We start from the raw sequence: 23,086 nt of genomic DNA, 5'->3' as shown, positions 1-23,086 counted from the left end.
CTCAGCATTCAAGCCTGTCAGGTGCATCAGTATCATAAGATGCACCATCCATGGAAGTCTGGTGAAGTTAGGACAAGTAATAACTAAGATATAATCATCAGAGGGCACCTGTGTCAAAAACTTAAACCAGCTCCAAAAACATTAACCTCCTCCAGCATCCGAAACCTATTGCTCAAGTTCAGCATTCAAGCCAGTCAGGTGCATCTGTATCATAAGACGAACCATCAATGCAAGTTTGATGAAGTTAGGACCAGGTGTAGCTAATCTATTTTATTTAAGACCTTTTATTTTGTCCTGGCCCAGGTTTGCCTACCCATGTCACCAAGACTCGTATGGAATACCGACGCTATAAACTGATTGATAAACGTCTTTCCTTTATTATTATTTTCATAAAAACTCAGATTTGAAACAGAATTAGCCCATAATTTTTGCAATTTATATTTTCCTTTCCATAAAGATTATTTATGCTAAATTACGTTGAATTTGACTCAGTAGTTCTTGAGAAGATTTTTAAAAATGCAACCCCCTTTCTCTACAGTTTCGAGGTTTTCTCTGCTTTGATTAAAGATCGGGCTTATATTTCTGCAATTTATATTTGCCTTCCCATTAGGATGCTTTGGGCCAAATTTGATTGAAATTGGCCAAGCAATTTTAGAGAAGAAGTTCAAAATGTAAAAAGTTTGCAGATGGACAGACGGACAAACAGACGGACAAAATGTGATCAGAATAGCTCACTTGCTGAGATGAGCTCAAAAACTTATCCTCATCCAGCATCTGACACCTATGGCTCAGATTCAGCATCCAAGTCTTTCAAGTTCATAAGTAGGACCAGATGCATCATCCATGCAAGTTTGGTGAAGATAAGACAAGTAATAACTCAGATACAGGACCTGCAACAACAAGAGGCCCATGGGGCCACATCGCTCACCTGACCAACAATGGGCGTTCAAAAGATATTGTGCCATATGGCCCTCGGTAGAATAAGAAAAAAACAAATATTGTAAAGTACTCGAATTTTACACTTATTTTTGCATACACGTAATCTTTGACATTGTACCTTCATGAAATACTGTTTTTACACAGAATAAAAAAATTCTACGCAAGATATAGAACTAAATATTTGGTAGGGGTACACTGTTATATAACTTCTAATTCCTTGTATTTTCGTTCTGCCCCCCTCCCCACTTAATAAAGCGATCAAAATATATGAGAGCATATACAGTACAGCTCACGAGTATCCCGACAAAAACACCGACCACCGTGTTTGAAAGTCCACGCTGAGCGTGGAAGTGTCGGTACCTTTGATCTATTGTTCTCTGTTACGGCCACAGAACGAGAAAAAACACGGCGCGACACAGTGCACCGCGATGCAACACGGACAATAACACGGTGTAACACGTGGTATTTACCTGTGAAAAAAGGAGGATTTAGGAATAAAACTTATAAAGAATAAAATATTTATTGATGTACGCAAGAGAATCAAAGAAAAAGACAAAGAAATAGAAATAAATAAAATTTTTATGCACGCAATTTTCAGACGTATGCGATTGACACGGTTGATTTTTGTTAATATTAAAAATCAATATCGCCCACATAAGGGTTTGATCAATTAAAACACTAACACTTTCTTTTCCTTTTTAAAATTCAAATAAACGGTTCCATAAGTTTTTGTTTCAGTCCGTTTTTAAACGTAGTAGTAATCGTAGTTACTGTAGTTTGGCAGTTTCAATAGTGCATAGAACCATAACTGTGATCTTTTCTCACTTATACTCTATTTAACGATAACAAATCTAACGGTTTGTTGAAAACAAATGTAGTTTCTCTAAATAATATAATTATACAGCTTTATATCTAATTTTCAAATGTTCTTTCTTTTATACATATGTGTGATGTACTTGTCCATGTAGTACTGCACGGTACATATTCATAGCGCTAAGAAACCGTGGATCGGTACTTGATAATTTTTTATTTCGTCTTTATAGCAACTTGAGTTTAGAAATTATTTGTGTTTCAAGAAACTACTCACTATTGCAATATTTACTGTTTGATTGTTTAATGATCGTCATATGAGAGAGAGAGAGAGAGAGAGAGAGAGAGAGAGAACCAGTATGAGTTTAATTTAAGTACATTTTACTTGTAATTCAGTGTAATAAGTTAGATTTATAGTTTCCATTATATTGAACCCTTTTCCCTAAAATTGCGATAGAATATATGCAGTCAGGGTCCACGTGCTATCCCTGTCAATCAAATCAGCCCGCGAGATAGACCACGTGCTCCTTCCATGATGTGGAAAAAATGTCGTTCTGTTGTTTTTTTAAGTCCTCAAAATAGAAAATGTTTAACAATGAAGTATTCAGTGTTTGAAATGTTAAGTTTCTTCATTCTTATACTGCATGCATGAGGGTTGGAATATTACGTTGTAAAATCTCTCTCTCTCTCTCTCTCTCTCTCTCTCTCTCTCTCTCTCTGTGAAAGTGTGTACTTTTGTGCAATCATTTTAGAATTATAAGTCTAAGAGTTATATTTGTATGAATTTAATTCATTTATTTTAGATCCATGGTTTTAATAACGATTTCAACACAACGACTAAACGTTTGTAAAGTTCACGATGTAATAATATTTTTCGTTACAATTTCGACGCTTTTTCACATCAATAAAGTTGTGTTTATTCTACATGCTTGCAAAAAGTTACCGGTATTATCTCATTCATCTTTTTAATCAATCAGGTTTTTTTGGTACATACATGTATGTGTACCCATTACTGTAAATAATTTCTTATCGCAAGTTAATACTTTGTGAAATTCCCGGATTAATTTTATAGAGTTGCTGAACTGTTCCCCGGATCCACGCGCCGATACTCTTACGTGTAGTTGTTTGTGTACATATCTACAGACAATTTTTTTGTTTGTTAGAGATTAGGAAAAACCATTGAACTAACAAAGTAGAAGTAAGATATATTCAGACCATACACACGACGGGTTGTGATGAGTTACCAAACAGGTGTTCGCGGAAAAGTGTGAATAACGGCATCTCGAGTACACCTGTTCAGACGTCCAAATATACACACAGTTAGTTGTAAATTCCAATGACACCTAACAAGACAGACAATAACACCTGTTGTGTATAGAACCCAAGATGAAAGACAATGTTGTGTATCTGATCAGCTTCCGTACATCGCACGAGTGATTTTTTCATGTGAAATCACGAGGCCATTACGAGCTATACGGAAATAAAGTTGAAAATTATTTTATGAAATGCGGGTATATTTTTAATACATGTACAATGCTTAAATATAATTTAACAAGAGTTTGTACAAGAATTTATCTATAATCTATAATATAAAAGTGATTTTTTGTCTATTTATTGCTACATAAATAGCTGAAGTCCAAATTATTCGAGTCACCGGTAATATGGGGTTTACTACAGCACACCAACAGCACATGTTTTTAGAAAAACATGATCTGAAATGTTTTCATTTCTCATTTTTAATTGGTTTAAAGTAAGGCTGTAAATTAATTAATAAATCAGAAAGTGTTTACAGATAACAGAAATAAGACGTTTAAGCTCCCGACATTTTAATAGGATCGTCAGTTACAACATCACGTGTGTTTAGAAAAAAAACAAGATGAATCAAATTGATTTGAATTTTGATTATATATTAATTAAATATTAAATATTTTTGGTGAATTTATTTCAATTTATTTAAGAACAAATGAATTAAAAGGTACCCATTTACGTCGAGTATTCAGATCACAAAAAATTAACTTCACGTTGACAGTCCCGACAATTTTCTGGGTCAGTGCAACTAAGGTCGACATTCTTTTTTTTTTTTAAATATGAAAAGGATATATATGTTTCAACCCTTGTTTAGCCATAATTTCTTTATTTCTAAACATACGCTATTTCTATCAACGTCTCAGGTAACGATATCCACGGAGTAACACAGTGGCCACGGAGTTACACAGGCGGCCACGGTGCGACACGGTGCTTTTTCTTGAATTTTCCAATACACATACACGGTGTCACACCGTGTACATGGTGCGACACAGACCGTTTTCCACCGTGTTTTTTACACGGTGGGTGTCAGGATACTCGTGAGCTGTACTGTAGGTACATTTTCCTCCTCAACTACTTACTAGTTATTGTATTTTTTTTTCTAAATATAATAGTTATTGTATTTTATCAAAAAAATCCTACATGTATATATGTGAAGAAGAAAATTGCACCTCAATGCGCTCAATTTCTCAAATTAAAAATATTCAACAATTTAATTTGTCTTCTCCATTATAATTAAATGACAGTTGTTTACCTCGCGTAAACTCGTGACTTTTATAACTTTACTCACTCTTGATTGATGAATACACTTGAAGAAGAAAATTGCACCTCAATGCGCTCAATTTCTCAAATTAAAAATATTCAACAATTTAATTTGTCTTCTCCATTATAATTAAATGACTGTTGTTTACCTCGCATAAACTCGTGACTTTTATAACTTTACTCACTCTTGATTGATGAATACACTAGAATGAAAAATGTTGTCACGTGACATGTTAAAGAGCTATAAAAATCAATTTTACCGTATTGACAGCACATCACTCTAATTTACTATGACCCACCCATTATTTTCATTTTTATTCAAAAATAACAAATGGCTACAAACCAGTATATTTTTCCTCTGTAATATTTTCTTAGGAATAGCGATAATTCTTTTATCCCCGCAACAGAAATGTGTCAGAACTATGGAAACTGTTTTAACGATGTCGTTTTTATTTACTCACATTTCACATTATTCATTGTGTGGTAGAACAGATTTATTATTATCTATTTCATATGTATTTATTCATTTTTGGATTTTCTATTTTCGTTTTGTGCAGTATATTCTTAAATATTATTCATCTAAAGTTTTATTGAGCGCGTATGGTTCTTTAATTTCATTGGTTCATATTATTATCCAATAAATTTGATTCTCTATTAGTATAAGTAATCGTTCAAACTAAGTCAAATTGGGCAGTATTTCATTTTTAACGACGTCAATCCAGTGTATATCAGCTGAATCTTGTGGTAGGTTAATATTATATTTATTATATATATTTCTTTACTACCATGATAGTGATTAGGGCATATTATTTTAATTGCAAGGTTTATACTTTATCGTATTTTTGCAGTTAATCTTGCCATTGTAATTTCTGAAACTTGTTTGTAAGTTCTAATATTAAATTGCTACAAAACACGTTTTACCATAAAAATGAATACTGAAGTAACGGTTGCATTTTTATGAACAAATTATCGAAACTAAAACATATTGAATGTACATGTTAAATTGTATTTTGTCTAATGTATTTTTCTTTGTTTATAGGTCAATGCTTTAAAACGTTCAATAAATCTGTTAAACAAATCGGCTGTCTTTTGGAATTCCTTACTGATTGGTTACAATTGTATAAAGAGGGGGCCCCAGAGAGTAGTCATATACAGCATATCATTCTTTAATTTTTTTGTGTACAAGTATTTAACATACTCTAATTCATATAGAATTTCTAATGATCGACCAAAATTTCAGCGTCAGTCGTAGAATAATAAGCAAGATGAGTTTATTACATTGAGATCAGCTTAAGATTTTTAACTTGGTATTTCCTATTCGACATTTAAAATAGAAAAAAACAAGATATCTGTGAGCCAATGCTCACTAGTGATACCCCCGCTCTGATGTGAATATGCAAAATAAGCAAAGTCGACATTTAACAGAAAGCTGGCATCCAATTGGTACAGAAATATATCCCACAATATGGCATGCCTAAACAAATAGTGTGTTAAAATTTCAAGCATCTGCGATAAATAGCTGCTGAGAAATCTTTGAGGAAAATTTGTTTGAAAATTTTGGCTAAAATAAACAAAGTACTCATTTAACAGGAAGATGACGTCCGATTGGTAAAAAAATATATCCCACAATATGGCATGCCTTCACAAACACTGTGTCAAAATTTCAAGCATCTCCGATAAATAGCTGCTGAGAAATCTTTGACGAAAATTTGTTTGAATATTTTGGCTAAAAATAAACAAAGTCATTATTTAACAGGAAGTTGACATCTGATTGATACAAAAATATATCCCACAATATGGCATGCCTAAACAAACACTGTGTACAAATTTCAAGCATCTCCAAAAATAGCTGCTGAGAAATCTTTGATGAAAATTTGTTTGAAAATTTTGGCTAAAAATAAACAAAGTCATTATTTAACAGGAAGTTGACGTCCGATTGGTACAAAAATATATCCCACGATATGGCATGCCTATACAAATACTGTGTAAAAATTTCAAGCATCTGCGGTAAACAGTTGCTGAGAATTCTTTGACGGAAATTTGTTTGAAAAGTTTTGCTAAAAATAAACAAAGTCGTCATTTAACAGGAAGTTGACATCTGATTGGTACAAAAATATATCCCACGATATGGCATGCCTATACAAATACTGTGTAAAAATTTCAAGCATCTGCAATAAACAGTTGCTGAGAAATCTTTGACGAAAATTTGTTTGAAAATTTTGGTTAAAAAATAAGCAGTCGTCATTTAACAGGAAGTTGACGTCCGATTGGTACAAAAATATTTCCCACGATATGGCATGCCTTAACAAACACTGTGTCAAAATTTCAAGCATCTCCGATAAATAGCTGCTGAGAAATCTTTGACGAAAATTTGTTTGAATATTTTGGCTAAAAATAAACAAAGTCATTATTTAACAGGAAGTTGACATCTGATTGATACAAAAATATATCCCACAATATGGCATGCCTAAACAAACACTGTGTACAAATTTCAAGCATCTCCAAAAATAGCTGCTGAGAAATCTTTGATGAAAATTTGTTTGAAAATTTTGGCTAAAAATAAACAAAGTCATCATTTAACAGGAAGTTGACGTCCGATTGGTACAAAAATACATCCCATGATATAGCATGCCTATACAAATACTGTGTAAAAATTTCAAGCATCTGCGGTAAACAGTTGCTGAGAATTCTTTGACGGAAATTTGTTTGAAAAGTATTGCTAAAAATAAACAAAGTCGTCATTTAACAGGAAGTTGACGTCTGATTGGTATAAAAATATATCCCACGATATGGCATGCCTATACAAATACTGTGTAAAAATTTCAAGCATCTGCGATAAACAGTTGCTGAGAAATCTTTGACGAAAATTTGTTTGAAAATTTTGGTTAAAAAATAAGCAAAGTCGTCATTTAACAGGAAGTTGACGTCCGATTGGTACAAAAATATATCCCACGATATGGCATGCCTTAACAAACACTGTGTTAAAATTTCAAGCATCTGCGATAAATAGTTGCTGAGATAAATGCGACAGAAATTTTTGTTACGGACGGACAGACAGACGGACAGACAGACGGACAGACAGACGGACGGACGGACAGACAGACACACATGGGTAAAACAGTATACCCCCTCTCCTTCGGAGCGGGGGTATAATGAATGATCTGTGTACAAACATAGAATTGTGAGCAAATCTCTGTATCTTGCTTATAATTCGAAGCTTAACACTCAAATATGGTAAGTAAATAGAAATTGTAAACAATTAAACACAAGAAACATGCACTTTAACAAATAAAGAACACAATTTATTTTTCAAAATGAATCATATACATGTATATACCTACATATTTCTGTCAGCGGTATTAAACTTTATTTAACTGAATAAACTCAAGAAAATGCCGAGCATCTCAACAAAACATATTGCATTATTCTACCATTACGCAAAAGATGATACCGAATTACCGATAGCCTGAATGAATTGCATTTTAGTTCTTTCTTTTAATACATCAGATGTTACCGAAGTCTCTGTTTGATTTGATACGTAAAAATCAGGAAATACAAGCGACAGTTCCCAGGTTAACGCAAAGCATAAATGAAAACGAAACGAAAATCACAACAAGCTAACACCACTGTCATATGTGAAAACTGACCACGCATTGAAATATTTAGCCTCAATATACTTCACAAAATCGGCACCAATGTATTTTGCATGTTTCAAAGATTCCCTTCGTACACGAACTGTTGCACAACAAACAATTCATCATTGTCAGATCGACCTGTTTATCATAGAGTGTCATGGCTGCTTTAAACAAAGAACATCGTTTTAGAATTATGGAATACGAGTCTTGGTAAAATGGGTAAGAAACCCGGGCCGTGGCAAAATAACAGCCGGGGCAGATCGACAATCGTCAATTTCAAAATACGCATTGTTTTGCAGCAATATTTACAGCGAATACAAATATACTGGTCTGTAACATGTCCTGAAAATTTTAATGAGATTGGCAGATTAATAACTGTCAATCTTTTGTTTTGCCCTGGCCCGGTCATGCCTACCCATTTAACCAAGACTCACGGATGCTATAAATTGCTTGAAACACGCCTTTTCTTTCTTATTATTTTCGTAATAACTCAGATTTGAAATAGAATCTGCCGATAATTTTTGCAATTTATATTTTCCTTCCCTTTAGATTATTTATGCAAAATTACGTTGAATTTGACTCAGTAGTTCTCGAGAAGAAGATTTTTTAAAATGCACCCCCCTTTTTCTACAGTTTCGAGGTTTTCTCCGCTTTCAATAAGATCGGTCTTTTATTTCTGCAATTTATAATCACCTTTCAATAGGGATGATTTGTGCCAAATTTGGTTGAAATTGGAATTTTGGTTTTAGAAAAGAAGTTCAAAATGTGAAAAGTTTACAGGTGAGCTAAAAACTAAAACTAGGTCCAGATGCCGACACCGGGGGTTTAGCATAAGCTCCCCCTGACTTCGTCTTAGTGATTCTAAAAACGGAAATTAACAATATTTTTTCTAATAATCCTTCGTATGGCTTTAAAATGTTCATTCAGTTATATGTGGTGAAATTATTCTATAAATTAATATAGTTTTTAAAATCTAATGTTCATCTAAAATTATCAAATGTAATTTTCATTTCTAGTCAGGAAACTAGTTATTGTGTTGAAATTTTTTATTGAAAATAAATAGAGTGAAGCAAAGACCTTTTCCTAAGTTCCACTTCATATCAATCTATTCACAATGCTTGATTTTTACTCAGAATTCATCAGAAATAATAGGGCTGATATAACATGTTAAGCACAAGACTTACCATTTGATAACTTTGTATAGAATAAAGGATGATGTTTACTCCAGAATGAACAAAAATTCCACTGATGATAATGAAAAACCAACTACTGTGTGTTGTAGACCTTACATAGTAGTGTTATTCTTCACTTTCAAATAAGTAGGTCAATGACCTACTTTATGAGTTAATGGCCATTGAATATTTTTTGAAAATTTAAGAAAAATCATTAAAAAATGTATTCTATGATTGAGATTTTCTTAATTGTGAAAATAATACAAATTGCTTAATTCTTTGACAAATGAAATACAGTTTATGAATGGTAGTGACATTAAATGATACAAAGAATTAAGTTTTCATTCACAATTTTTTAGGGTATTCTAGTCCGAATTTCCTCTATCAGTTTTCAAATTACTACCAATTTTTGATTCAATATACAAAAAACTGAATGATGATAATGCTTAAACATTTATAGTATTAAACTAAGTATAATGACCTTTCTCTCCTGGCATAAAATTTATATGAGGTCAATGATCAAAATTTTGAGATATGGTGTCTTTTATCATTTTTGAGCATTTTTCAATATTTTTGTAGTGTGTGCCATACGATAATCTTAACGAAAAAGCAAGATGAAACCAACAGAAAATATGCAAAATTATGTTGACTAACAAATAAAATCTTAACTTTAAATATTATAGTACTATCAAAAACATTTCAGTGGAAAACAAAATTCCATTATCAGCTGTTTAAGTTTGGCTTCTTTTCAATACAAAGTCAAGTGTTACAGTCAGAAGTCATGTGACAAAACAGACAAAATGGCCATTGAAAACAGGTATGGTGGAAGCATGGCATCTAAAAACAAGAGGCCCATGGGGCCACATCGCTCACCTGAGCAACAATGGGCGTTCAAAAGATATTGTGCCATATGGTCCCTCGGTAGAAAAACAAAAAATAAATATTGTAAAGTATTCGAATTTTACACTTTTTTTTGTATACATGTAATCTTTGACATTGTACCTTCATGAAATACTATTTTTTACCAGAATAAGAAAATTCTACGCAAGATATAAAACTAAACATTTGGTAGAGGTATACTGTTAAGTTGTTAACTTCCAAATCCCTATATTTTCGTTCTGCCCCCCCCCCCTTTTTGTAAAGCGATCAAAATATATGAGTGCATATAGGTACATTTTTTTCATCAACTACTCAGTACTTACTAGTTATTGTTTTAAAAAAAATAATAGTTATTGTTTTTTTATTTTAAAAACCCTACATGTATAGATGTGAAGAAGAAAATTGTACCTCAATGTGCTCAATTTCTCAAATTAAAAACATTCAAAAATTTTATTTGTCTTCTCCATTATAATTAAATGACTGTTATTTACTTCGCGTACAAACCAGGATAATTTTCCGCTGTGATATTCTTAGGAATAGCGATAATTACTTTATCCCCGCAACAGAAATGTGTCAGAAATATGGAAACTGTTTTAAAGATGTCGTTTTTATTTACTCGTGTCTGAAAAACTATCAAAATTGATGTAGATTTCACATTATTTATTGTATAAAGAGAGGGAGAGTAGATATATACAGAATACTGTGGAATCATTAAATTTCGTGGGGGCCAATTTTCGTGGATGACTTAAATTTTACAGATTCGTGGGGACGTAATTTCGTGTTTTCATATATATCTACAAAAGGGAATATGACTTTATTACCCTAATTCATCAATTCGTGAAGGATGTTATTTCGTGGATGAGAGGTACCCAAGAATTCCACGAAAAATGAGCCACCACGAAATCTAATGATTTCACAGTATCATTCTTTTATTTTGTTTGTACAAGTATTTAACATACTCTAATTCATAGAGATTTTCTAATGTTCAACCAAAATTTCAGCGTCAATTGTAGAATTATAAGCAAGATACAGAGCTCACAGTTCGCCTAGGTTTGATTCATATTTTGTTCACATGAGTTTATTACATTCAGCTTATGATTTTTAACTTGGTATTTCCTATTCAGCATTTAAAATGGAAAAAAAGAATGGCCTAAGATTTTATATTCTTTTATTCACTCAATACCAGTTCACTGGTATTTGAGGTTCAAAATCAGTTTATACAAATGTACACAAACACAGTGAAGGATCACATGTACAGTGGGAGTAATAATGACGAAAAAATGTTAAGTTTACAATACAATAAGATGTTAAAGTTGGTTTCTGAACGAACAGACTTTGAAAATTTTCTCAATAAATATTGACAAATTTTTTACTTTTTTAATCTTTAGTTTTTAAGATCTGTGTACAAACATAGAATTGTGAGCAAATCTCTGTATCTTGCTTATAATTTGAAGCTTAACACTCAAATATGGTTAGTAAATAGAAATTGAAAACAATTAAACACAAGAAACATTCACTATAACAAATAAAGAACACAATTTATTTTTTCGAAATGAATCATATAGATACATGTATATACCTACATATTTCCGTCAGCAATGTCAAACTTTATTTAAATTGAATAAACTCGAGAAAATGCCGAGCATCGCAACAAAACCTATTGCATTAATCTACCATTACGCAAAAGATAATGCCGATCGAATTACCGGTAGAATGAATTGTATTTCATTATTTTTTGATACATCAGATTTTGCTTAATTTGCGCAGGTAAACAGTTAACTGTTTGATTTACCAAAGTCTCTGTTTGATTTGATACGTAAAAATCACGAAATAATACAGACGATTGTTCCCAGGTTACAAGCAGGAATAATGAAAACGAAACGAAAATCGGAACAAGCTAACACCAACGTCATGTGTGAAAACTGTCAACACATTGAAATATTTAGCCTCAATTTACTTCACAAAATCGGCAACGATATATTTTGCATGTTTCAAAAATTTCCCTTCATACGCGAACTGTTGCACAACAAGCAAATTCATCATAGTCAGATCGACCCTTTTTCTTATAATGTCATGGCTGCTTTAAACAAAGAACCTCGTTTTAGATGTATGGAATACGAGTCTAGGTAAAATGGGTATGCAAACCCGGGCCGTGGCAAAATAAAAGCCAAGGCAGATCGACAATCGTCAATTCCAAATACGCATTATTTTGCAGCTTTAAACAGCGAATACAAATATACTAGTCCATCAAATATCCTGATATTTTAATGAGATTGGCAGATTAATATCTGCCAATCTTTGTTTTGCCCAGACCAAGTCTTGCCTACCCATTTTACCGGATGCCGGATTACCGGATGCCGAACCCGAAGCTATTAAACTGATTGAAACACCCATTTCCTTTATTATTATTTTCGTAATAACTCAAATTTGACACAGAATTAGCACTTAATTTTTGCAATTTATATTTTCCTTCCCATAAGGATAATTTATGCTAAACTACGTTGAATTGGAATCAGTAGTTCTTGAGAAGAAGATTTTTAAAAATGCACCCCCCTTTTTCTACAGTTTCAAGGTTTTCTCCGCTTTGAATACAGATCGGACTTTTATTTTTGCAATTTATATTCGCCCTCACATAAGGATGCTTTGTGCCAAATTTGGTTGAAATTGGATAAGCGGTTTTAGAGAAGAAGTTCAAAATGTAAAAAGTTTACAGACGGACAGACAGACGGACAGACAGACGGACAGACGGACGACGGACAAAATGTGATCAGAATAGCTCACTTGAGCTTTCAGCTCAGGTGAGCTAAAAACTGGCCGCTGGCAGTGTTAGACAGGTTCCCACTAAAAGGTTGCTCATGGGGAGAGGCTGCAGTTTCAATGTGGCCATAACAGCAGGTGTGAGTGTACGCACTTTTTTCAGTTTAACTTTGATCAAAAGTGGGGGGTGAATACTACACATAAGAACAAAGGTTTAACCCATTTTTTAAGAGCACGTTTCTGGATACTGCAGGAGTATGACTGTCAATATATATGTTATGCGAGTAAAAGTATAATTGACTACCATCATGTGAAAAGGACCCTTAAAAAAAAAATTCACAAACTCCATTAAAATCATATTAGACTATCCTTCCATGTTATAAATATAAACTACTATAATTTTAAAACCAAAATGACCAGAACAAAAATCTCCATATTTTTTAAAAAGTTTTGATCTCTCAAACTCTAGATCTCTCAAAGTTTAATCATGGTCCCCCAAAGTTCGAGTTATTCAACTGTATATCCATTACAAAACCTGAAGATTTCATTGATGTAATGCTAGACTTTTCTTACATGGCAAATGTGTAATTTGCATTCCAGCTGCTCAGATGAGTTAAAAAATGCATACCTGAATAACAGCACTAAACCAGCATGTATTTCCAACATTTTTTAGTCCTACAGGACAGCCTTCTTGTCTCTTTCTTTCATGTGGATTCAGTGGATCAACAAAACATACATCACCTCGCTTCCTCTTTGATCCTGCTTTGCTTTCAGCCAGACTTTGTTCTAATACTCTGTGGATAAAAAATGATATATTGTAATCTAGTTATTTTATTCAATCTTCTTAGTAAAATTTTTCAAAAGCTAGGACAACCAATTTAAAAAAAACTAATTTAATAGGTCTATAAAAAGCATGAATATGATAATTAGGTCAAAAATTATTTTTCCGTTTTTATTGTTTACAAATCTTCAGTAAGGCATTTCTAATAGTCAACAAAAATTTGAGTGTCAGTTATCAAGCTATTAGAGAGAACTCAGAGCTCACAATTCTTCATTATGTTAACAAGCTTATGTTTTTGTTTACGTTTAGAATGTCGAAGTGAAAATTCCAATTTTAGACCTTAGTAAAATGAATGTGATAAATGCAAGGAACCATTTATATATGCTTAAAACTAACTAGAATAACTGTGAGCAAGCTCACAAATGATTCCCCCCTGCTAAGAAAAAATCATAACTCAAATATTTTTCTTAAACAGAATATGATTGATGCTATCTATTTACCCATCCATGTTTTATCAATAACAACGGCTCTATTTTTTAAAACTGTTAATGCTAAAATGAGTACACAAACCAATTTCTATTCTTTAAATTCCTTTTTATTTCAACTTTAATAATGCATGAAGCATTTGCATCTTTATGATAACAAACATGACTGGAATCAAACGATAATCCACATGTCAAGCAGCCATTAGATGATTTTGGTATAACGAGCCCGATTTTTTTCAAAATTTTTTTTCCACACAATTAAAAAAAAAAAGATAAATGCATCAGCGCAGGCCATATTCAGAGGGACAGGGATTATAATCTCATAACAAATTTTATGTAACCTGACACAAATAAGCTTTGTGTCAAATTTTACCTTCAAATCATTTCCATTAATACGAGACATAACACAGAAAGGAATTAAGCATTTTTATACACAGTGATTTTCAACTTGCCCAAATGACTTTGGGTCAAGGTCATGACATACCTTCAGGTCATAAGCAATTTGTGTGAAATAAGAACTTCTAATGTTTCTATATAAAAAGATATAAACCAGGAAATGGGTCACGGCTGGACTAGCGAGCGGTCTGCTGTTATCTAATACACATGATTTGCGCCTTGCTGTAATGCACACATGGGTTTATTTATGTAGCTACAAACACAAAGAATCCCGATTTTAACGATATTAAAGAGTAAATGAAACAAGAGGCCCATGGGTCACATCGCTCACCTGAGGAACAATAGGTATGATAAAATCAGCTTAATGGAGTCATAATACAAACCTGGACAATGTACAATAATACATGTAGATCCTGTATAAATAAAATCCATTTTTCCCCTGAAATTCTGATGTTTATAATCATTAGTCGTGATATATATTTTATCAATACCTTATGCTAAATTTCATTTGATCAAGTTATATTTTGAAAGCTACTTGTAAATATGGGGTATGGCATCCATTAGCTCAACACGTGGTTTTATATTCTAATTCAGTTATCCCCCGTAATCGCTATGAATAAGAAAACGAAATACCACACAGAAAAAAATTAATTTGTGTTTTTTTCCATTAATTAATTAAATGGTGACTTGTCGTTATGCAAAGAAGTTATAATGCTAACAAACAGTCAATGCAACAAAGTGTAACTGTGTACACTACAGACCCTGAAACGTACTACTACATCAAAAAAGTGTGCGACTTTCGTGCTAAAAACGTTTCGTGTAAACCGTCTAACGTAAACCATTTAGCGTATCGTGTGAATCGTGAAGCGTTTCGTGTAAACCATTTAGCATTTCGTGTGAATCGTGAAGCATTTTGGGCAAAGCATGTAAATTGTTTCAAGCAAAGAGTGTGAGAAACATGTGAAACTTTCATCAGATTTCATTCGGAACTCTCTGAGAATTTAATTGTTTTAAAATGGCACCCGTGTTTTACATTACTCTAAACTGTTTGTGATTGGCAAAACTCTTTTGTATGTATTCTCATGAAAATATAAATCTAGAAGAAATGATATACTTATCTTTCTACAAAATTGAATTAATTTTTAACAAACAAAAGAAAGGTACATGTATTAAAAGAAGACTAGTTACAGAGTACATGTATAACGTTTTTATACAATGTTTCAGTACTGGTACAATATTAAAATTTGCCATACATAAAAATATTAAACACAGTTAGCAAAATATGACTTCTATAGGAACAAACTTTAATCAATTTTTACTTACACGACCATGTCTTGATAAGCATGTATTTTTTTATTATTCACATCAATAACTCTTACTGAGACTATTCAGCTGTGTACAACCAGCACACATAACCTCGGACATCGGGTAAGACCTGCACCTGGCTGAATCTGTCAATCAAACTCTGAGTATTTTTTTTCATTGGATGGTCGCGAGTCTCTTTTTTTTGTTAATAGCCAATAGAAATTTAATGACTTCAAGATAGTCGGAATCAGTATTTAATGAAGCACACAATTTAAATGATAGAAAATTTAACAATTATTTGATCAAATTTAAATGTATACGTAGAAAGAAAATAAATTATGCTGTTCATTTTTATGAAATGCGAGAAGTTAATTCTTTGGAATCCCAATTAAAAATATTTCTACAAGTAACTATTTTAATTATTAAAACACTGTTAATGGAAAACAAGTCTCTGTATAGAAGTAATTAACACACAGGGATTTGCCTACAATGTACACATGCAATTAATTATTATGGGAATCTATATGCATGGTACTTAATTCAAATAGATTATGATAGATACACAGTACTCAGTCAGAATATTGAGTCAAAAATTTAAATCATTTTTATTTTTTGTTCTTTACAATAAAAGGTTTAATTACTTTTAGAAATAAAAATCTTTTTTGTTAAATCGATTGATTTTTTTTCTGTGGTTTTATGTACGAAACATATTTATTTACGCAAATGATATGGCATAAGAAAAAAATTAATCGGTTTTTCGTATGACATTTTTTTTCTAACGTATGTGACTAATTTAATTTTAAACAAGGGCACTGCTAAGCGGAGCATCCCCTCGCGACATGAGTTATTGTGTGTAGGGATGCATTATTTAGCAATATATAGTTAATATGTTAATGAGAAGACCACATTCTACTAACCCTCCATTACTGCAAAAACTACATTTTCTTTACCTGTACTAGATCTAAATCCAAAAAATATCAAGTTGTTGATTTGAACTGCTTACTTTCACTTTGGTTTCAAAAAAGTGAAGCGGAAGATTGATAACTCTTACTCAGAAATTTCGATTTATAACTCATATACAAAATTTATTATGACATTGATTTTATGAAATAATAATTTGTAATAGTATTAATGGTTTGGAAGGCACATGCATTTTTTATTTGTTATTTTACAGAAGTGTGCAATCTATGATAAATATTTTTTAGTTTTGAACGAATTTTGTCATAATGTATGCCCCCCCCTTTACAATGGTGCAATTTTATCTAAGTTTTGCATAAAAATTTGACCAATTAATATGACCTTGCATTTGTTTTAATCTTTTACAATGACGCATATTTGTGCAAAGGTTGAGGAAATTCTATAGGAAGGTTTTTTATCAATTTACTAGAAAATTGAAATGGAGTGCACACACACACATACACACATACATACACACATACGAACACAAACACGCACGGTAGCGATGCTATATCCCCTTCGCAACAAGTTGCGCGAGGGGATAATAACTTTCAAAATTATCAATGTAGATAATTACAGGTTTTTACTGTAAGTATTTTTACATCGTCTTCTCTGAAACCAATAAAAATACTAATGTAAGAAGAAACAACAAATCACGCCAAATACTGAAAAACCGATTTCACTTTGTAATCATACGGATTTTATTTTTGGTATTGATTATTGAGTTACGGTAATTTTTTTCTGGAACAACTATCAATGTCAGTAACTTTCATCTTACAAAGAAGGGAGCCACTTGTGTGCATCTAAGTGTAACTAATTTCTTATACAGAGTTACTGTGTACACAAAAGGGGTGTCAACCAATTAAATATACAGGTGTAAATTAAAAATAAGACAATGGCATCTACCTGTGAATTAAAGCATATACAGGTAAAGTCTACCTGTGAACCAAAGCATATACAGGTAAAGTCTACCTGTGTCCCAAAGTATATACAGGTAAAGTCTACCTGTGTCCCCTTAGAGGGCCCCATAATTGCCTTGACCAATTATTATTTTTAATTGAGGAGTAGGCGTTCGGAGAACACACCCATGGGCAATTATTATTACACGGTCATAATCCTATCAGATTAACTGAAAATGACATTTTTTTCCAATCAGATTATAAGGAAACAAGTGAAAAGCTTTCAATGTGACAGCAAACTGGGTTTTCTTTAATGTGAACTATATCCATGTCAACCCTGAATTGATTAACATTAACTACAGTATCCAGTGAAATGGAGTACTCTATATGCAATAATTGCCAAAAAATGACTAAGTTCAAAAGCTGCTATTTTTTCATGAATTATCAGAAATCAAAATCCTAGCAATATGCACACCTCTGATATATGTACAATTGATCTGCAAAAGAAAAACTTCTTATCTAGAAAACTGTGGGAGAATTTATCCATACAATAAGGGTACCCTTTTAGCAGCCGCCCGCTAGCAAGCCCGTCATTTTCACCAATTCAATAACAGAATTTTTCCGTTGGAAAACCCGGTTAAAAATATAAAGGATTATCTAAGAAATGGTTTGGTGTTTCATTGTTACATCAGAATAATCTAATTATATGAGTTTAAACACTATCAGATTAAGTGGAACCCTCTGTATGAATATTCTATCTTTAGTTGAACTTATTAGTACCTGCTGATATCTTGCTCCTCCCTTGATAATTGTCCAGCTAAAATTCCCTGTGTTTCTTGTAAGCTTGCAGCTATGGCTTTCTGAATATCATCCTGGTCACTATTATCACTAGTCAAATCAATAACACCTGATATGAAATAAAAAAAAAAGATTAAGTAAATACTGGTAGGATGCCTTTTATCTAAAAAAAACATCCTAAAGGAACAAAAACTTTTGATCAACTTACATTATAGTTCTTAACAAATATCCATAGCTTTGTGAAAATGCTACTGTACAGTTTAGACTGCCATAGCCACTCTCTGTATTGAAAGTAGAACACAAGTGAAAAGCTGCCAATATGACAGCAGACCGTGTTTTTTTTCTTTCTGTAAACTGTATCCATAATCCATGTCAACCTTAAATTGATTAACACTACCTACCGTATCCAGTGAAATGAAGAACCCTATATGCAATATTTTGCCAAAAAATAACTAAGTTCAAAAGCTGGTTTTTTTTTTCATAAATTCTCAGAAATCAAAATTCTAGCAATATGCACACCTCTTATATATGTACAATTGATCTGCAAAAGAACAACTTTCTTGATTGAAAACTGTAGGAGGAGTTATGCGTACACCGAGGGTACCCTATATGCAATATTTTGCCAAAAATGACTAAGTTCACAAGCTGGAATTTTTTTCATAAATTATCAGAAATCAAAATTCTAGCAATATGCACAGCTCTGATATATGTACAATTGATCTGTAAAACAACATCTTCCTATCTTGAAAACTGTCAGAGGAGTTATCCGTACAATGAGGGTACCCTATATGCAATATTTTGCCAAAAAATGAATAAGTTCAAAAGCTGGTATTTTTGTCATGAATTATCAGAAATCAAAATTCTAGCAATATGCACCTCTGATATACCGTATTTTTCGGAAATTAGGTCAATACTTTTTTTTCCTGACACGTGGACCTCGCCCTATTCATCGCCTCGCCCTATTTATGTTGTTTTTTTGGGGGGGTTGGAAAATTTGATATGAAATTTTGCAAAGATTAATACAAACCTCCAATAAAATCATGAGTGTTTACTATAATACTGCTTTAATTTCTGTGTAAAAATCGTATGGATTTTAATCAATATACTGTAATTTATTATTTAAACAAATTAAATGTGAATAAACTTATTTTTTCTTACACTTCTTACTTAGATTGTTGACTGAATCATCTTTCAATCATTATTACATGCTGTCATGCATTTTGATCGTGTGCTTATGATAAACAGGAAATCGATTTCGCATGGTAAAAGTAAAATGAGAACCGTACAAAGGGTAATTAATTACGGGGGGAAGTATCGCCGGGTATAGAAATAAAAAAAAATGATTTCTTTTTATAATAGAATACATGTTCAAGTTTTTTTCTGTATATTCAAAATAAAACTCTTGATGAAATCTTAGCCAGGTGTCTCTGAAATCAGTCTGGGTAGCGCCTACTTTGTTTATACACAGTTGAACTCTCGACACGTGCTTCTCATGCCCGCAGGCTTCGATAAGATTAGAGGTTGACTCGTGTGTATACAGTAAAAGTCACACAGAGACACAGGGTGGCATGTGCTACCATAGTCATGCCTCCAGGCAAGGTTACTATCCACCAGTTAACACCAGTTTGTACACATGGCAGGGAAGTAATAAAAAACGATCTTAAATTAACTCGGCCGTACTGAATTAATTGGTTTGAAAATTTTGATGCAATTTCAGAAGTTTTCTTACGATGTTTTTAAGAATTGCATTTTATTTCTATTTTGTTTAAAACTGTGAAATAAGATTAAAGGCTACTATATGATAACGTTATTGGTTTAAACCATTTATTCATTCAAACTGCAGCGGTAATTTTTCGACCAATTCTTCGAAGTCGACCCATTTTTATACTTTTTTTTATTTTTTTGCTAAAAACGGCCTCCTTCGCCCAATAAGCCGTATCGACCTAATTTTTGAAAAATACGGTATGTACAATTGATCTGCAAAAGAACAACTTCCAATCTTGAAAACTGTAGGAGGAGTTATGCGTAACCTATATGCAATATTTTGCCAAAATTGGACCAGCAGGTACTTAGATATTGCTATCAAAGGGCACCTGCAGCAAAAACTTAAACCTGCTCCAAAAACCTTAACCTCCTCCAGCATCTGAAATTTAGGACCAAGATTCAGCATCCAAGTCTTTCAAGTCAATAAGTAGGTCCAGATGCATCATCCATGCAAGTTTGGTGAAGATAGACAAGTAATACCTTTGATACAGGACCTACAACAAAAACTTTAACCAGGTCCAGACGCCGACACTGACACAGATGCCGACGGTGTAGCATAAGCTCCCCTTGACTTTGTCTCGGTGAGCTAAAAAGTTTAAAGATGGACAGACAGACGGACGGACGAACTGAATAGCTCACTTGAGCTTTCAGCTCAGGTGAACTTAAAACTTTCACCAGGTCCAGAGGCCGACGATGACACCAATGCCCGAGGTAAGCATAAGCTACCCCTGACTTCATCTCAATAAGCTAAAAATTACTTGATCATACCCAAAAATCAAACTTGACTTTGATATTATTTAGATTAACCTGTATACCAAATTCCATCTCAATAAGTTCATCCTCTGCGAAGAAAATGAGCGGAGACTGCAAATAACTGGAATTTTTCTACGTCCAAGGACCATAACTCTGTCGAAAATTGCTCGATTGTACCCAATATTGAAAATGACCTAGATATCATCATGATTAACCTGTATACCAAATTTCATTTGAATATGTTCATCCTCTGCGAAGAAAATAAACGGAAACTGTTGGTGGACCAAACAACCGACAGTCAGCAGCAAAGCAACATGCTCTCCCTTCCAATTCCAATAAAATTATTATATTAACCGAACTATATTAAGCGGGCCTTCTGTAAAAACTTAGATACAGGACCTGCAACAAAAACTTTAACCAGGTCAGGATGCTGACACTGTAGCCGACGCCTGGGGTATAACATAAGCTCCCTCCGACTTCGTCTCGGTGAGCTAAAAATGGTCAAATGCATACCTTATTTGTCTCCCTGGAATGTACAGTCAATATTCTTCATGCTGATATTTGATTTTAAACTTAAAATGCTATATATTCAGCAAACAGTTAACAAAACTGTAATACATTTCACTTAGCAACTATTCATTACCTTGGTTCTTGTTCAAAGGACCGTATGGTACATCCTGTTTAACAGAAACACTCTCGTTTGGTTTCCCATTATCGTTCATTGTTGACTGTCGAGGTTGTGATTCAGAGCATTTAGTAATTTCATTTTTCGGAGAAAATGCAACCATCTTAGACTGTAGAAAAAAAGGAAGAGAATGAATTTGTTTGTAGTACATGAGAAACAAGAGGCCCCACAGGCCTTGACAGTCACCTGAGTACCATATTAGCTCTTAGATGGACCAGTCAGGGAGTCCAATGTTAGCATTTTAAGCTTCATTTTTAAATCTTAACCTTAAAAAGAGACTGCTCTAATTGCTATCCCCCTTTTATTACTTGATGTTTGCAAACATCAACTAGAGGTACTGTGAGCAAGCTCACAATTGATCCCCCCCGCTAAGAAAAAATTATAACGCGTGTATTTTTGCTATCATAAAAAATATTGGATGAATTTATTTCACTGTCCATTTTCTATAAATAACAACTGCTCTATTTTTTAAAACTGTTAATGCTAATAGGAGTAAACAAAACAATTTTTATCCTTTAATTCAATTTTATTTTAAGTTAACTGTTAATGCATGAGGACATTTGCATCCTTCCGTTAACAACCATGACTCGAATCAAACGAAATCCACGTCAAGCAGCCATTTAATATTTAAACATTTTGAAATATTGGTATACTGAGCCCGATTTTTTCTGAAATTTTTTTTCCACACATTTTTTTTTACCAAAAGAAAAATTTCATCGGGGCAGGCCATTTTCAGAGAGACGGGGATGAGAATCTAAAAATAATTTTATGTGGCCTGAGACAAGCAAGCTTTCTGTCAAATTTTAGCTTCTAATATTTCCATTAACAGAAGACATGACACAGACAGAATTTAGCATTTTTGAAATAATAACCTTGAACTTCTTCAATTGACCTTGGGTCAAGATCATGATACACCCTTTGGTCATAAGCAATATTTGTGTGAAGTAAGAACATTTAATGCTTCTCAATAAGGAAGATATGGACCGGACAAGAATTTTGCATTTTTTTTGCCAGTGACCTTGACCTTGCCCCAATGACCTTGGGTCAAGATCATGACACACCCTTAGGTCATAAGCAATCTTTGTGTGAAGTAATAACTTCCAATCTTTCTCCATTAGAAAGATATGGACACAATTGCACAGACAGACAGACGGACGGATGGACAAGGTGATTCCTATATACCCCCCCAAACTTTGTTTGCGGGGGGGGTATAATTAATAAAAGTTGGGGGGGGGGGGGGGGTCTTCAAGGGGCCAAAAGTGGGAGGCATTATCTAAACCCTAGCCCCAGCGGCCAAAAATTGTACTTTTGGTAAAAATAGACCTTCAGACTGTTGATGGTTAATCTTTTATAATATTTACAGTTTCATTATTAATGAACAAAACATAATTAAATTCAGTGAAAATTAATTATCAAATTTTACACACTTTTTTTCAAGACAAGAGAATACTAACATCAAATAAACAGGTCAATGCTATAATTTAAAAACAAAATATGCACAAA

The 23,086-nt window shown here is 33.0% G+C and overlaps 1 protein-coding gene across 1 annotated transcript in view; it reads right to left on the bottom strand.

The window, feature by feature from the left end:
• The window catches only part of LOC128192146 (ubiquitin carboxyl-terminal hydrolase 25-like), a 192,244-nt gene that overhangs the window by 161,790 nt on the left and 7,368 nt on the right, over window positions 1-23,086 (bottom strand). Inside the window, exons 3-5 of the mRNA XM_052864629.1 lie at window positions 21,542-21,692; window positions 18,364-18,490; window positions 13,389-13,554 (exon numbers count right to left, since the gene is read on the bottom strand). Of these exons, the coding sequence (XP_052720589.1) occupies window positions 13,389-13,554; window positions 18,364-18,490; window positions 21,542-21,692 (444 nt within the window). The remainder of the gene's footprint in view (window positions 1-13,388; window positions 13,555-18,363; window positions 18,491-21,541; window positions 21,693-23,086) is intronic.

The sequence above is a fragment of the Crassostrea angulata genome, chromosome 7, assembly GCF_025612915.1.
Source record: "Crassostrea angulata isolate pt1a10 chromosome 7, ASM2561291v2, whole genome shotgun sequence".
NCBI classification, from domain to species: domain Eukaryota; kingdom Metazoa; phylum Mollusca; class Bivalvia; order Ostreida; family Ostreidae; genus Magallana; species Magallana angulata.
The sequence above is the reverse complement of the archived record's forward strand: the minus strand, read 5'-3'. Positions and strand labels throughout refer to the sequence as shown.